The sequence below is a fragment of the Phyllobates terribilis genome, unplaced genomic scaffold (assembly GCF_046119375.1).
Source record: "Phyllobates terribilis strain yellow unplaced genomic scaffold, ASM4611937v1 Scaffold_1__5_contigs__length_1240528914, whole genome shotgun sequence".
Classification (NCBI taxonomy): Eukaryota; Metazoa; Chordata; class Amphibia; order Anura; family Dendrobatidae; genus Phyllobates; species Phyllobates terribilis.
Window position 1 is genome coordinate 813,043,028 of NW_027362761.1, and position 17,006 is coordinate 813,060,033.

The window sequence follows — 17,006 nt, forward strand, 5'->3', positions numbered from 1 at the left end:
TGAGAGAGATATGGCATTGGTGCTGGAGGAGGTTGGGGAGATATGGCAATGGTGCTGGAAGAGGTGGGGGAGATATGGCAATGGTGCTGGAGGAGGTGGGTGAAAGATATGGCAATGGTGCTGGAGGAGGTGGGGGGGAGATATGGCAATGGTGTTGGAGGAGGTGGGGGGAGATATGACAATGGTGCTGGAGGAGGTGGGGGGAGATATGACAATGGTGCTGGAGGAGGTGGGGAGAGATATGGCAATGGTGATGGAGGAGGTGGGGAGAGATATGGCAATAGTGCTGGAGGAGGTGGTGGAAGATATGGCAATGGTGCTGGAGGAGGTGGGGGAGATATGGCAATGATTATGTAGGAGGTGGGGGGAGATATGGCAATAGTGCTGGAGGAGGTGAGAGAGATATGGCATTGGTGCTGGAGGAGGTTGGGGAGATATGGCAATGGTGATGGAGGAGGTGGGGGGAGATATGGCAATGGTGATGGAGGAGGTGGGGGGAGATATGGCAATGGTGCTGGAGGACGTGGGGGGAGATATGACAATGGTCCTGGAGGAGGTGGGGGAGATATGGCAATGGTGCTGGAGGAGGTGAGAGAGATATGGCAATGGTGCTGGAGGAGGTGGGGGGAGATATGGCAATGGTGCTGGAGGAGGTGGGGGGAGATATGACAATGGTCCTGGAGGAGGTGGGGGAGATATGGCAATGGTGCTGGAGGAGGTGAGAGAGATATAGCAGTGGTGCGGGAGGAGATGGGGGGAGATATGGCAATGGTGCTGGAGGAGGTGGGGGGAGATATGGCAATGGTGCTGGAGGAGGTGGGGGGAGATATGGCAATGGTGCTGTAGGAGGTGGGGGGAAGATATGGCAATAGTGCTGAAAGAGGTGGGGGGAGATATGGCAATGGTGCTGGAGGAGGTGGGGGGAGATATGGCAATGGTGTGGGAGGAGGTAGGGGGAGATATGGCAATGATGATGGAGAAGGTGGGGGGAGATATGGCAATGGTGCTGGAGGAGGTGGGGGGGAGATATGGCAATGGTGATGGAGGAGGTGGGGGGAGATATGGCAATGGTGACGGAGGGGGGAGATATGACAATGATGGAGAAGGTGGGGAAGGTGGTAATATGTGGTCTGGTCATGGTGTGGTGGTATTTCTCCATTGTATGTGGTATTATTCGGGCACTTTGTTACATAGTTACATAGTTTACATAGTTTATAAGGCCGAAAAAAGACAAGCGTCCATCCAGTTCAGCCTATTTCTTGTGCACTGCAGCTATTCCGCTATTCCTATACCATGCGGTATAGGCCAATTGACATCATTGAGGAAAAATTCACTTCCGGACAGAAATCTGGCAGTCAGATTAAATCCCTGGATTAATTAACTAAGCATAAGATGTAATTTTATTGTTCTCAAGAAAGGCGTCCAGGCCTCTCTTGAACTCATTAAGTGAGTTGGACATCACCACTTCCTCTCCCAGAGAGTTCCAGAGTCTCACGGCTCTGACCGTAAAGAATCCCCTTCTATGCTGGTGCAGGAACCTCCTTTCCTCCAGACGCATAGTGTGCCCCCTCGTCTTTGTCACCATCCTTGGTATAAACAGGTCATGGGAGAGATCTCTGTACTGCCCCCTGATGTATTTATACATGTTTATGAGGTCTCCCCTAAGCCTTCTCTTTTCCAATGTAAATAGGCCTAATTTTGACAACCTCTCTGGGTATTCTAGTCCCTCCATTCCCTTTATTACCTTAGTCGCCCTCCTTTGTACCGTCTCTAGCTCCAATATGTCTTTCCTGAGCACCGGAGCCCAGAACTGTGCACAATATTCTAAGTGCGGCCTTACCAGCGCTTTATACAGAGGAAGAACAATGTTCTCATCATATGCCCCTATTCCTCTTCTGATGCATGCCATGACTCTATTTGCCTTCGCAGCTGCTGCCTGACACTGGGCACTCCTATTTAATTGGTTATTAACCAAGACGCCCAGGTCCTTCTCCATGTCAGATTTCCCCAACGGTTTCCCATTTAATATGTATGGGTGACTGCTGTTTTTCTTTCCCATGTGCATGACCTTACATTTATCGGCATTGAACCCCATTTGCCATTTTTTGGCCCAACTCCCCAATTTATCTAAATCCTCCTGTAGCTGTGCCCTATCCTCATCTGTATTAACTACTTTACAAAGTTTAGTATCATCTGCAAATATTGCTATTTTACTATGCAACCCTTCCACTAGATCATTAATAAATATATTAAATAATATAGGGCCCAAGACAGACCCTTGAGGCACCCCGCTAGTAACCCTGACACACCCTGTGCTTACTCCATTGATAACCACCCTCTGCTTTCTATCACTCAGCCAGCTATTTACCCACTTGCACACATTATCCCCCAGACCAAGCATTCTTATTTTATATACCAACCTTTTGTGTGGTACGGTATCAAACGCTTTGGAGAAGTCAAGGTATACAACATCCACTGACTCTCCCCGGTCCAGCTGTGAGCTCACCTCCTCGTAGAAGGCGATCAGGTTTGTTTGGCAGGAGCGATCCCTCATGAATCCATGTTGATATGGAGTTAGACAGTCATTATCATTAAGATATTCTACAATAGCATCTCTAAGAAATCCTTCAAACAATTTACCCACAACAGACGTTAAGCTGACTGGTCTATAGTTCCCAGGGTCACTTTTAGACCCCTTTTTGAATATTGGTACCACATTTGCTTGGCGCCAGTCTAGTGGGACAGTCGCTGTCCATAAAGAGTGCTTGAATATAAGATACAGCGGTCTGTCTATCACATTACTTAATTCTTTTAGTACCCGGGGGTGTATGCCATCTGGGCCTGGTGACTTGTCTATTTTGATATTATTTAGGCGTTTCTGAACTGCCTCCTGGGTTAGGTGGGTGATATTTAGTGGAGGGTTTACTTTATCACTCTGCATTTCCTCCGATAAATTGTTTTCTTTTGTGAAAACTGTGGAGAAGAAGCTATTGAGTAGGTTTGCTTTACCCTCATCGCCCTCTATGATTTTACCCAGGTTATTTTTCAATGGGCCAACGCCATCAGTTTTAATTCTTTTACTGTTTATATAGTTAACCCCTTAAGCCCCGCGGGTGGTTTGCACGTTAATGACCGGGCCAATTTTTACAATTCTGACCACTGTCACTTTATGAGGTAATTACTCTGGAACGCTTCAACGGATCCCCCTGATTCTGAGACTGTTTTTTCGTGACATATTGTACTTCATGATTGTGGAAAAATTTCTTTGATATCACTTGCGTTTATTTGTGAAAAAAATGGAAATTTGGCGAAAATTTTGAAAATTTTGCAATTTTCAAAATTTGAATTTTTAAGCCCTGAAATCAGAGCGATATGTCACACAAAAGAGTTAATAAATAACATTTCCCACATGTCTACTTTACATCAGCACAATTTTGGAACCAAAATTTTTTTTTGTTAGGGAGCTATAAGGGTTAAAAGTTGACCAGCGATTTCTCATTTTTCCAACAAAATTTACAAAACCATTTTTTAGGGACCACATCACATTTGAAGTTACTTGGAGAGGTCTTTTTGACAGAAAATACCCAAAAGTGACACCATTCTAAAAACTGCACCCCTCAAGGTGCTCAAAACCACATTCAAGAACTTTATTAACCCTTCAGGTGCTTCACAGGAATTTTTTGAATGTGGAAGAAAAAAATGAACATTTAACTTTTTTCACAAAAATGTTACTTTAGACCCAATTTTTTTTATTTTCACAGGGGTAACAAGAAAAAATGGACCCCAAAATTTGTTGTGCAATTTCCCCTGAGCACGCAGATACCCAATATTTGGGGAAAAAACACTGTTTGGGCGCACGGCAGGGCTCGGAAGGGAAGGAGCGCCATTTGACTTTTTGATTGTAAAATTTGCTTGAATAATTAGCGGACGCCATGTTGTGTTTGGAGAGCCCCTGTGTGCCCAAACTTTGGAGCTCCCCCACAAGTGACCCCATTTTGGAAACTAGACCCCCCAAGGCACCTTTCTAGATGCATAGTGAGCACTTGGAACCCCCAGGTGCTTCACAAATTGATTCGTAAAAATGAAAAAGTGAAAAAAAAAACAGCACTGGGATTCTCACTACCATCACTCCCACCATCCATTATACTGCCCTGGGGCCGCACTCTTCCCGTGGGGAGTCACACTACCCTAGCTGCACACCTCATCAGCCCCAGCGGTCTGCATGCAGCGGCGGTTCCTAATAACCGCAATCCACGGGTGGCGTAGTCGGACATTATCAGCAGAACGTAGCAGACTACCATTGGCCTGACCACCCTGAGCCTCGGAACCGGGTTGCCACTACTACTCCCACCGTTTCCCTAATTGCCCGGATCCGAGTGCCCCACGGCCCAGGGGGCGAGTCAGCTTTGGCGTAGTCGGCAGGATTTCGTGCCCGCAACCACCGGGTACTGCGTGCCTGAAAAAGACTTTTGTAACTTACCTGTGGCGAAGTTTCCCGCCGTCCGGAGTCGTTTCCCGCCATCCGGAGCCGATTCCCGCCATCAGACGCCATCTTGGACCGTTTCCCGCCGTCTTCTGCCGTCTTCCCGCCATCCGCAGCTGTTTCCCGCCATCGGACGCCATCTTCAGGACGCCGCGCGGGAAGAAGAGGGGCGTGGACGTCAAAACCGCGCGAGATCCGAAGCTCCGCCCCACGCACCGACGCTGCGCAAGGTCCTGGAAGGGAGAGAGAGCGACGCTGACGTCATCAGGACGCGACGCCAGGTCCTCGTCCATAGCAGCAGCAGCGGAGCCGCGGCCTACAGAAGAGGATCGTCGGACGGTAGGCCACGCTTGACTAGGGGGGAAGGAAGATGTCGGACACGGAGGTGCCCACTACCACCAACGCAACTGCAGCAGCGGTGATGCCCTTTTCCCTGCCCTACATCCCTGGAGCGGCCTGGCTGCCTAAATACTCAGGGGAGCCCCATGCCCTAACTGACTTCAAGGAAAGGCTATACAGTTTGTTCCACGTTTACCCCCTGACAGAGGAACAGAAGGTCAGCATATTAACAGGGCAGTTAACTGGCGCAGCCCAAAGGGAGGTAAAATCATGGCCCACTGAGGAGAAAAGAACCGTGAAGGGTATTCTGGCCCGGCTGCGGGGTACCTTTGACACACGTACCTCCGCTGAGATTAAAATGAGGTTCTATGGACGTAAGCAGCGGGCACAGGACAGCATCAGAGACTATGCCCTAAATCTGCAGGAAGCCTTGAGGGCTATTCAACAAACTGACCCTGGCAGTGTGCAGGAAACGGATAAGCTGCTAACAGAACAATTCATAGAAGGTCTGCTGTCTAGCGCCCACAGGGCCCAACTGCGCCTCATGTTCTTTCAGAACCCCGACCTGACCTTTGCCCAATTTAAGGACAGGGCCATAAGGGTGCTCCGTGAATCTGCAACCAGTGTCGCTATAAACCCCCGGCGCCCTGCTATCACTTACCACCAGGAGGCGGCGCCCTCCTCTATGGACTCCGTGGAGGCTGATGCACAGGCCCTGAACCAAGCCCCGTCGAAAGATCTGCACCACCCAGTCCAGGAGCTGACCAGGAGCGTCGCGGCGTTGACCAGGACCGTCCAGGCGTTGCAAGTGGACCCGTCAAGACCCATCGAGCTGGCTTCAAGTCCGGAGGATGTCCCGTGGCGTCGACAGAGGAGGATCCCGTCGTTCCGAGGGAGGCCCACAGACCGCTACGCAGAGGATGGACAGCCCATTTGCCGTCGATGCAACCAGCCCGGACACATTTCCAGGTACTGTAATTTAAACGGGTCCAACTTGGGGCAGAGGGCCAACCCCCAGGCATAAGATCACCAGGCCCTTACAATTGGCGTAATAAGTACGTTGGGGGGCGCCCGGTTTTACCCGTGGTGCTGGACGGTATCCCCATGAGCGCCTTGCTGGATACTGGGTCACAAGTAACCACTATCCCTTATGTACTTTTTAAGCAGTATTGGACTGATGCTGATATCACACGGTATCCAGACAGTAACTTGAGCATCATCGCCAGTAATGGCTTGCCCGTGCCGCAGATGGGGTTCAAGGAGATGACCATTAAAATTGGTAAAGTTGAACTACCGGCACAGGGAGTGATTATTGTGGACATTGACCGTCATGAAAGTCACCCTAAAATAACTGTGGGTACTAACATAATTGAAAATTGTCTTTCAGAGGTAATTGTAATTCTACAACAGGTGGCGGTGAATGCTAGTTCCAGCCAACAGAGAGTCCTCAACAAGGAGATAAAAGCCCTGATGAGACGGCAGCAGGTAGAACTGTCTGGTGGTGAGATCGGTAGGGTAAGACTGAGTGACCCATTCCCCATTTCCATGCCTCCCAAAAGTGAAATGATGATCTGGTGTCGGACTGCAATCGGGTTGAGAGGTAGAGCAGGCCCACCATTTTGACAGCCCGGGGGGTGGTTGATGTCCGTCATGGGAGGGTGCCCGTCCGCATCCTCAACATTGGGGAGAGGGAGGTACACTTACCCAGGTACGCTACACTCGCCAAACTGTTTGTCGTCGAACACAAAGCTATCAGGGCCGTGGAACCCTTGCCTCCATCTCCTCAGGCGGAGGGTAATGGCTCCCAGAAACAAAAAGAGGACTGGTGCCAGAAACTCCATGTGGGTGCTGACTCCACTCCCCTGCACCAAAAACAAGGAGTCTACCGGGTGGTACAGGAGTACGAGAGAGTCTTTAGTAAGCACCCGCTAGACTTCGGCAGAGTAAAAGGGATAGAACACCATATCCCCACAGGGAGCCACCCACCAATAAAAGAGAGACACAGGCCTGTACCCCCTGCAAATTATCAGAACGCCAAGGGTATGCTGCGGGAAATGAAAGAAGCTGGGGTCATTCGAGATAGCTGTAGCCCCTGGGCAGCCCCCTTGGTTCTGGTGAAAAAGAAAGACGGCACCATGAGAATGTGCGTGGACTATAGACAAATCAACCGTATCACCCACAAAGACGCATATCCGCTGCCTAGAATAGAAGAGTCTTTAGCCGCACTAAAATCAGCTAACTTCTTTTCTACTTTGGACCTTACTAGCGGGTACTGGCAGGTTCCTGTGGCAGAGGCTGACAAGGAGAAGACCGCCTTCACCACCCCGATGGGACTGAGTGAGTTCAACTGTATGCCTTTCGGGCTCTGCAACGCACCAGGGACCTTCCAGCGGCTGATGGAATGCTGTCTAGGGCACCAAAACTTCGAGACGGTCCTCCTTTACCTGGACGACGTGATCGTCTATTCGAAGACCTACGAGGACCATCTCAAGCACCTGGCCGAGGTGTTCGAAGCCCTGGCAGGCTATGGCCTGAAGGTGAAACCATCGAAGTGTCACCTGCTGAAACCAAAGGTCCAGTACCTAGGGCACGTGGTAAGTACGGAAGGAGTAGCCCCTGACCCTGACAAGGTCACGGCAATCAAGAGCTGGCCAAGCCCCTCGAACATCAAGGAGGTGAGACAGTTTCTCGGGTTGGTAGGCTACTACCGAAGGTTCATCCTCGGGTTCACTAAGATGGCAGCTCCTATGCAGGACCTCCTGATCGGACAGTCTAAGTCCCGAAGTCAAAAGCCACCCTTCAAGTGGGATAAACCGGAAGAGGAGTCCTTCCGCCAGTTGAAGATGGCCCTCACGGGGGATGAGATCCTGGCCTACCCTGATTATGGTCAGCCTTTTATTCTCCACACGGACGCCAGTAATGTGGGACTGGGAGCCGTACTGTCCCAAAACCAACAGGGCAGAGAATGGGTGATCGTATACGCCAGTCGGAAGCTGAGGCCCACCGAGAGGAACCCGGAGAATTACAGCTCCTTCAAGCTAGAATTCTTGGCAGTGGTGTGGGCCGTGACGGAACGCTTCAAGCATTACCTGGCCTCCGCAAAGTTCACCGTGTACACGGACAATAACCCGTTGACACACCTGGACAATGCAAGACTGGGTGCCCTAGAACAGCGGTGGATGGCCCGTCTCTCCAACTATGACTTCGTGTTCAAGTACCGGGCAGGCAAAACCAACGCCAATGCGGACGCCCTATCAAGGATGCCTCACTTACCTGAAGGTGACGAAGACCCAGAAGAGCTGGAGGAGGTAGAACTCCCCGCGTTTCACCGGTATGGAGCCGCTCAACACTCTCACCGCGTGAAGGAGGAGGATCTAACAACTGTGATGATGAATCCCCTACCTCACCACAGCTGGGCCGAGACCCAAGATAGTGACCCTGCAGTCCGCCTGGTGAAAGATCTGCTGACCCGGGAAGACACCCGCCTAGATCCAGATGCCCCAGAGGAAGCCAAGCAGCTATGGAAGGAGAAGAGCAAGCTGTTCCTCTACGAAGGCAAGTTGTGCAGAAGGATTGCTAACCACCGGACGCCCGAGCTGACCTGGCAAGTCGTGGTCCCAAGGCGAGATGCAGCTATGGTCCTGGGGGCTTACCATGACAGAGCGGGACACTTCGGTTGGAAGAAACTGGAGTTCCTACTAAGAGGAAGGTTCTTTTGGGTCGGCATGAGAGGAGCTGTAGAAAAGTGGTGCAGAGACTGTGGCCCTTGTCACCTGAGGAGGAAGGACCGCACCAGCCAGAAGACACCCTTGAGGCCCATCGTCACCACGCAGCCTCTTGAGCTGGTAGCTCTGGACCACGTCAAATTGGCTCCCAGCCGGTCAGGATACATCTATGCCCTGACAATCGTGGACCACTATTCCCGTTTTCTAGTGGTGGTCCCGGTAAAGGACTTGACAGCCCAAACAGCGGCCAGAGCCTTCCAGCAATACTTCTGCCGTCCACACGGGTATCCGGAACAGGTCCTGACAGACCAGGGTCCAGCGTTCGAGGCTGAAATCTTCCAGGAGTTCTGCAACCTCTATGGCTGTAAGAAGATTCGGACAACGCCTTACCACCCCCAAACCAACGGGATGTGTGAGAAGATGAACAATATAGTCATTGATCTCCTGAAGACGTTGCCCCTGGAGGAACGCAGCCTGTGGCCAGAAAAATTGCCGGACCTGGTAGACATGTACAACAATATCCCGGTGAACGCTACAAACTGCACCCCGGCTTACCTGATGCGAGCTAGACCAGGTAAGCTGCCCGTAGACCTGGAGATGGGAGTCCTAATACCTGAGGACACCTCCCCGGATGCGGACTGGGATACGGAAAGGCAACTGCAGTACAAGAAGGTACAGGAGAGTGTGGAGAAGAACCTGGCCCAGGTGAGAGAAAGACTCTTCAATCAACACGCCCCTGCTAGTCCCCTAGAACCTGGTGAGCAAGTCCTAAAGCGAAAAAGAAGGCTACATAAGTTGGACGACCAGTGGGAAAGGGAACCCTACACCGTACTGCAGTCTGACCACGACAACCCAAAGGTGTGCGTAATCACCAAGGACGGAGGAGAAACCACTAGTGTCGTCTCCAGAGACCATCTCAAAAGGTGCCCCGAGCAACTCCGTAGTGCAGAAGAGGATCAGCGTGACCTTGAACCCGCAAAGGACAAGGAAGAAATGATCAGCACCGTTCTCGGAGAGTTCCCTCAGTCCTGGACTCGCATAAATGATGCCATAGTGGTACCCGTCCTGCATTTCCAGCAACCGGCACAGCAACAACCAACACCAGAGCCAGAAGGTGAAGAGGAGCAAGCGGTTCCAGAGGCAGAAGAGCCTGTACCAGCAGCCCAGGAGAGTCAACCCTCTGCTGACAGTGAGCCTGCCATGCCTGCGGTAAGCCAAAGGACCCGCAGACAGCTGCCTGCCCTACCTGTACACCCAGCTGGTAGCTGTACCCCTAACGCTAGTGGGGAAAGCCAGGTTGGTCCACCACCAGACAGTGGGCTACGTAGGTCAACCAGGAGCACAAAGGGACAGATACCCGCTCGCTGGAGAATATAGAGTGTACTAAAAATTGTAAATAACCTTGTTGCCAAATGTTGAAAATGTTTGCCAAGTTACCTGCATGTTTATTAATAGTGTGTTTCAGTTTCTTGCAGCTACCGTAAGGACTCACAGGTTATGGACTTTTTATAACCGGGACCTTGTATGGACTGCATTCTGAGCCTAACCCAGGAATGAACTAAGACTGTGAAGGACTTGGGGTAGGACAGACCCCCACCTGGTTAAGGCTCCCGTTGTTTTGGTGATATGGACACCTGGTCACAGACCACACTGTGACCTTAAGAACTCAATCTGTGCGTCGTCTGTCTATTAATGTTTTATTGTTATGTATATTATCTTTGTTTACTGTTTAGTCCCGGAGTACTAAATTTCACTAGGGGGGAATGTGTCACCCTGACCTGGATGCCACAAGTGTAATTAAAGCTGTGTCTGAGAGCAAGGGGAGGTTCTCTAGTCAGGGGAACATTAGCATGCAATGCCTCCTGTCTCAGGCCAGTAGGGGGAGCAGGCTGCCCCTATAAAAGCTGGTACTGAGAGCAGGGTTAGAGAGAACCAGATGACCTGTCTCAGGACTGAGACGTGTCTCAGCAGAGCAGGGACAGACAGTTGCACTGCACCTAAGAGGAAGTGTGGCAGGAGAAGAGCCACAAGCCAGAGACAAGAGGCGCAGTGAGCCTGTCTTGGCAGAGAAAAGACTTACTTTACCAGACTTTGGTGTCTGAGGCTGGAAGGATTCCACATCCCCCAGCAGAGAACCAGTCCGCAAGGGACTGTACATTCCTTGGCCTAAGAAGCCTGAAGGCCCTGCCACAACCGAAGGGACCAGTAAAGCCGTACAAGGCTGGGAGCAGAAAGGAACCCACATCGCAGGCCATACAGGCGAGAAAACACGGAAAGCTCGGAAACGTGGGCTGTTACCCTATAACGAGGAGATAGCCAGAAGGAGCGCAGAAAGCACGGTAGGCCTACACCCTCACCCTGACCAGGGCCAATTTCCCCGTTGCTCTCAGACATCCAGGTCCCCTCCTAGCCGGGACTGTTTATGGGTCAGTTTACCTGTTGTAGTAAAGACCCTGGACTGCAACTTGTTGTCTGTGTGCTCCTTGCTCCTCCAGCACTATAAGCACTGGGATTCTCACTATCATCACTCCCACCATCCATTATACTGCCCTGGGGCCGCACTCTTCCCGTGGGGAGTCACACTACCCTAGCTGCACACCTCATCAGCCCCAGCGGTCTGCATGCAGCGGCGGTTCCTAATAACCGCAATCCACGGGTGGAAAAGTCGGACATTATCAGCAGAACGTAGCAGACTACCATTGGCCTGACCACCCTGAGCCTCGGAACCGGGTTGCCACTACTACTCCCACCGTTTCCCTAATTGCCCGGATCCGATTGCCCCACGGCCCAGGGGGCGAGTCAGATCACGAACTTGTTTTAACCAAAAAGCCCCTTTAATGCAAATTACCGTAATTGTGACTCGCCCCCTGGGCCGTGGGGTGCCCGGAACCGGGCCTTCTAGTGTACGGTACTGATTGGGGTAGTAGTGGCAACCCGGTCCCATGGCTCAGGGTGGTCAGACCTATGTTGTGGCAGTCTATTTGTAAATTTATGAATGTCCGACTACGCCACCCGTGGATTGCGGTCGGGGATAACCGCTGCTGCGAGGCAGACCACTGAGGCTGGTGTTGGTGCGCAGCACAGGGATGGAATAACTCCCCATGGGAAGAGTGTAGCCTCAGGGGAGTGTAATAGGATGCTGGAGGTGATGGTGCAGGCGCAGCATAAATCACACAGAGTCCAACGATGCAGTCCAGGGTCTTTTACTTACAGTTGTTATCCAAGTCACTTCTGTCAGCAAGGACTGCCCGAGCCGTGCTGCGTCCACCAAGCAAGGGGCTCGGTCAACCCCCAGGCAGTTCGGGAGTATGGCACAGGACCCCCTTCTATCCTTTCTCTGGCCTCTCGTGCCCCACCAGTGACCACGCTTCTGTCCGGCTGCCTCGGGCCTTCTCTGGTAAAACTTGGCGCCAGTTTCCCTGACCATATGTGGTGCCTTCCTAGCGAGTGTAGCAAGGGGTCGCACCAATAAATGATCACGACCTCCGGTTCTTGGCTGAGGGATGATTTACCTCCACCAACTTGGGAATCCGGTACCCTTCCACGGCCTGACCCTTCACCCGATATAACGAGGGATTGCAACGGTTGCTATCCGTTCTGCTCTCTTAGGGTCCCTTCTGCCTTCTTGTTTCTGGAGCCTTTCTACTCCTCTGTCTCTTCTCCTTCCTTCTTTCTCCTTCTCCTCTTCTTCTCCTTCAGGCTCGGGCCTCCTGACAGGGCCTGCCTGCGGAGCAGAGCCCATACAGAGGCTCTGCTCCCAGTCTTCTCCTCTCACTCTGAGCACTGATCTAAGATGGCTCCTCCCTTTTATCTGCTTCTCTGTGCTGAGATCAGGTGACCTTCACCCAATGAGCTCCTTCCTATGCTCCAGAAACCGTCCCCTACTGCTCCTACATCACAGGGCTCTCTCCCCCCTCCCCACTCCAGCCAGGGACATGGTCAGTTGTGCCTGAATAAATGGGAGCACCGTCGAGCTGTCCCCCGGAAATGGCGTGAGTGTGTGTATTCAGCTAACTGAGCCCTGGTCCACACTCCATCCTTACCTGGGAGTGGAATATCACACCTCTGGTTAAGGTGCAATACCCCTGTGGCAATCGAACCCTCGGGGCGTCACATTTGTACATCCTAGTTATGGTGGTGCACAGTATATGTGCAGGAGCTGCTTGTGATTTACAGTAGACGCTCCACTATAACAGGGATAACGGCTAACAGGTATTTGCATATAGCTGTAGGGTGGGCCCCGAGGATCAATTCCCCCTGTGGGCCCCAGACACCCCAGTCCGACACTGATTGCAGTGACCCGGTCCAGACTGTGTATGCTCCTTTAAGCATCCCTGGATCGTGAGTAGCCTCTGTACACTGCAGCTCACTCCTTAGCTACCTCCCTACCAGTATTACTGAGTGTTAGATATGCAGTTCAAGTAAATCCATTTATACCCAGTGTACTTTTCAGGCATTGTTCCAGATATGTTTCATTTGTTATATAAATGAACTTTTCTTTTGCTGTGCTCCAGCATATCTGTTGGTAAAAGTGTATGATTTATATCTCCTTTGCATTGTGAAGATCTGACATGAGAATTGAAGATTCAGTAGGGGGAGGTACCTCCAGTCTCTTGTCTAGACAGACAGAGCTGGGAAAGTCCCAGTCGGGCACAAGATGCCACAGGGAGCAGAGCACACTGGAGACTCCCTTACCACCGGATTTCCTGCCAGGCCTTAAGGCTCAGCACCCTTCCCTATCTTCCACAGACAGTTTGCTAAGAATTTTCTATCCTGGATCCTGATTGTACGGACCTACATGTGCTTTCCCCAGAGGTAATTCTGCATGTGCCGGTACCCTAGGACTCTCTGGTCTGTAACCATCTCTTGCTATATATAATCTCCTGCATAAAACTACAAAAAGACTGAACTGCTTCATCACAATTTACAAGCCCTATGTCTAAAGAATCTGGTTCTTAAAGCTCCGGGATCTCAATTCCATGTCAGAATCTAACTCTGGACTGTATTCCTGTGGACTACCCACGTGAACTGTGAAGTATTCCCTCCATGTTATATTGCACCGTTCTGCTGAATTAAAGCGGCTGTTATCCCCGAGACCGGAGTCTGTGGTCCTTCCATCGTCCGCCGGACACTGCGTGGGGGTAGATAGCAGTGAACGGAAAGTTCCCCTCTTCCCAAAGGCGAGGGCTTTACATAATGGCCTCCAGATAACCAACATTCTTGGGTTGTCAAGAGAGGGGTCCAAAGAGTTAAGCGACAAGATCACTTACACAAACAACGAAAAGGTTGCAAAAAAGATAGCAAAGGCATTGAAAATTCCAAGAGATACAGTTAGAAACATTGTTCACAAGTTCAAAGGAACACTGGCTGCACTACCTGGAGGTGTCAGGAAGAGAAAGTCATCACCAGCTGCTACCATCTGCTTGAGGAGACAGGTGGTCAAAAACCCTCGAGTGACTGCAAAAATGCAGTAGGATTTGTTTGCAGCATGCACTCAAGTTTTCATTTGCATAGTAAGGTGCATAGTAAATGCTGAAGGTCTCCATGGCTGAACTCCAAGATGTACAATTCTACTGACCCAAACGCACAAGTAGTCCACTCCAATATGCTCAAAACCATATAAATAAACTGAAAAAGTTTTGGGATCTCGCTTTGTGGAGCAATGAAACAAAATTAAAAGTTTTTAGGGCTGTGGATAAGCGATATGTCTGGAGGAGGAAAAATGGAGCATATGCTGAAAAGAACACCCTGCCTACAGTGAAGCATGGTGGAGACTCATTTATGCTTTGGGCTGCTTTGCTTCGACTGGCACTGGAAACCTACAGTGTGTGGAGGGCAAGTTGTATTCAATCAAGTACCTGAAATCCTGGAGGAAAACGTCATGCCTTCTGTGAGAAAACAGAAGCTTGAGGGTCATTAGACCTTACAACAGGAAAATGATCTTAAGTATACCTCAAACTCCATCAAGACTTGGATTAAGAAGTCCAAAAGATTCTGGAGTGGATGTCACGGTTGCCTGACTTTAACCCCATAAATATCTTAATCTTTGGTGAGATCTGAAGGAGAATGCAGCACCCAAACCCATAAATATTTGTGAGCTGGAGACCATTGCCCAATGGGCTAAAATTCATCAGGAATGGTACCAGAAGCTGGTGCCTGACAATGCATCATGTTGGCAGCGGGTCATAACAGCCAAAGGTGCTCTAAATACTAAAGACTCTTGTTTTGTAGAGGTTGAATAATTCTGAGACTGCAGTGGTCAGTGAAAGTGGTATTTTGTGATGAATTGGAAACACCACTTGTTATATTAGTTGTGTGGAGCTTTTTTCTTTGTTTTTGTTTCATTGGTTTAGTGCAAACAACAGAACGTGTGTAAACAAACCTAATTTGCAATGGGGGGTTGAATAATTTTGATTATACCTGTATTGCCCTAGTAACAGCAATGTCATTTAAATGACATTTATGGGTTCTACTAGGAATATTGATCATTACCTTCTGCGGTAGCTGGCTCAGAGCAGAGGCAATCACATTACTTCTTTCATCTGTCAGGTTTTTCACCATAGAGCCAAGTGAGAATACAACAATGCCATGTTCTCCTGAGCTTTCTGCAATCTTTTCCATATCCTTCAATGAGAAAAATGAATTCAGTTATTATTTTATATTCCTATAAATGATGTTCATTGTCTGTGTTATTAGATAAACCCCTTTAACCTCAGTACAAAAAGATATCTATCCTTTACAGCATAGTGGACTCTAAGCCATAATTAGAATATTGCAATTTTCTACTATGTGTCTTATTCTATAGTGACTGTGGTGGTGGTGATTGAAGGGTGTCATGCATAGTTATGTACCTCCTTACTTCCTGTATAGGAATTGTTCTTTATAGTAGCAACTATGTTACAGAAGCTGAAAGAGCAATTTCTTCATAAGACGTAACAAAGCTTGTTTCACGTCTTTCCTTGCAGTCTTTATAGACAAATGTACTGTAGGTTAAAAAGTTGTACCCAGACTATTTTTGCAATCTGTAAGGCTAATATTGTCTTTAGGAGAGGACACAGAACAAAGAGAGTCCATGGGCAAGAATAATATATTAACTTCCAATTGTGTTAAACAAACTCAGTAGGGGTCGATAAATTCCCATTAAGAAAATTGCCCAAAGGGGCAAAAAAAACAAACCATATCATAGAGATTGCTGATAAAACTTGACTTTTATTATATTAAGTCCTTGGATGTTTCACTTACGTGTTTTCCAATCTACTTTTTATTATATTTAATTAATATGTATAGAAGTTGATCCTAACTATTAAAAACACAGATGTGGGTATATATTATTTACCCTGGTATCAGGTAATGCCCTATTAATCTGAAACCTACTACTTACCTACCAGTGCAAATATATCAATGTTAATTCAGTATCTTTAACGCTACGACGGCTACAGTCGGTGATCTAATATTGAATAATATACTAACGTATGGATATAGCCACACTTGCGATTAAAATAAATATCTCATAGCTTCTCCAACATGTTTCACCTAACTGGCGTGATCAGTAGATTGAGGTTATAAATTGTCATCATTAATCATTATAGCCTCAATCTCCTGATGACACCTGTAAGGTGAAACATGTTGAAGGAGGCAATAGCTCAGCAGACAGAGTAACCAACTATGGATCTACAGGTCAGTTGATCGAATCCCCAAACCGAGCCATGACAGGAGCGCAGCAGCCACCATGCACTGAGCAGTGACTAAAGCAACACCGATGCCACCCCTGTGACTGAAAGAGTGAGCCTGCACGGAGGAATAAAATTCATTTCCTCCTAGTATTGGGGCTCTCAATGCCCGCACTGCACAGTGTCAGAACGCTATTAACCTGCAGATTAAGCCCATATCTGCAGGTTGTTTTACATGACAGGTTCCCTTTAAAGTATCTATAGTGAGTTTTTCTTCGTGTATACTCTGTCTAAATTTAACACAAAAATTAGATTTGAGCAGGTGTCTCGTTTGTCCATAAGAAAAGTCAGAGCTGCACTTACCTCCGGCAGACGCTTTGCTGGTTTACAGTGAAGGCCCCCTACAAACTCAAAGTTAGGCAGGAGTGGTCGGGGATATTCAAAATCCCAGTATGTCCGAATGAGCCAAATTTCAGCTTTCCCCATTATTTCACATAATGTCGTTGGCCGTCCTAATAAAGGCAATTTTATAATAGTGATGAAATGTATTACATAATTAAAGGATCACAGACTTAAATAATACTGATTCTACAGAGCTATTATACCTTGTTGAGTCTAAAGGTCCCCATACGCATTGGAATGTGTAAAGAATGTAGCTAGTTGATTGACTGTTAAATGAATGATCGTAAGACTGACACAGCTATACATATTTTAGTCCATATTGCCCATTACCGGGGGCTTAAGGAACGATCTTTCTGGGAATATGCTTTGAACAGATACAACAAATGC

At 49.0% G+C, this 17,006-nt stretch overlaps 1 protein-coding gene across 6 annotated transcripts in view; it reads right to left on the reverse strand.

The window, feature by feature from the left end:
* Positions 1-17,006, reverse strand: part of LOC141152643 (UDP-glucuronosyltransferase 2A1-like) — a 91,279-nt gene that overhangs the window by 20,279 nt on the left and 53,994 nt on the right. For all 6 annotated transcript variants that reach the window (XM_073637210.1, XM_073637214.1, XM_073637235.1 and 3 more), the window contains 2 exons: positions 16,581-16,729; positions 15,040-15,171 (listed from right to left, as the gene is read on the reverse strand). In XM_073637210.1, coding sequence (XP_073493311.1) covers positions 15,040-15,171; positions 16,581-16,729 — 281 coding nt within the window. The remainder of the gene's footprint in view (positions 1-15,039; positions 15,172-16,580; positions 16,730-17,006) is intronic.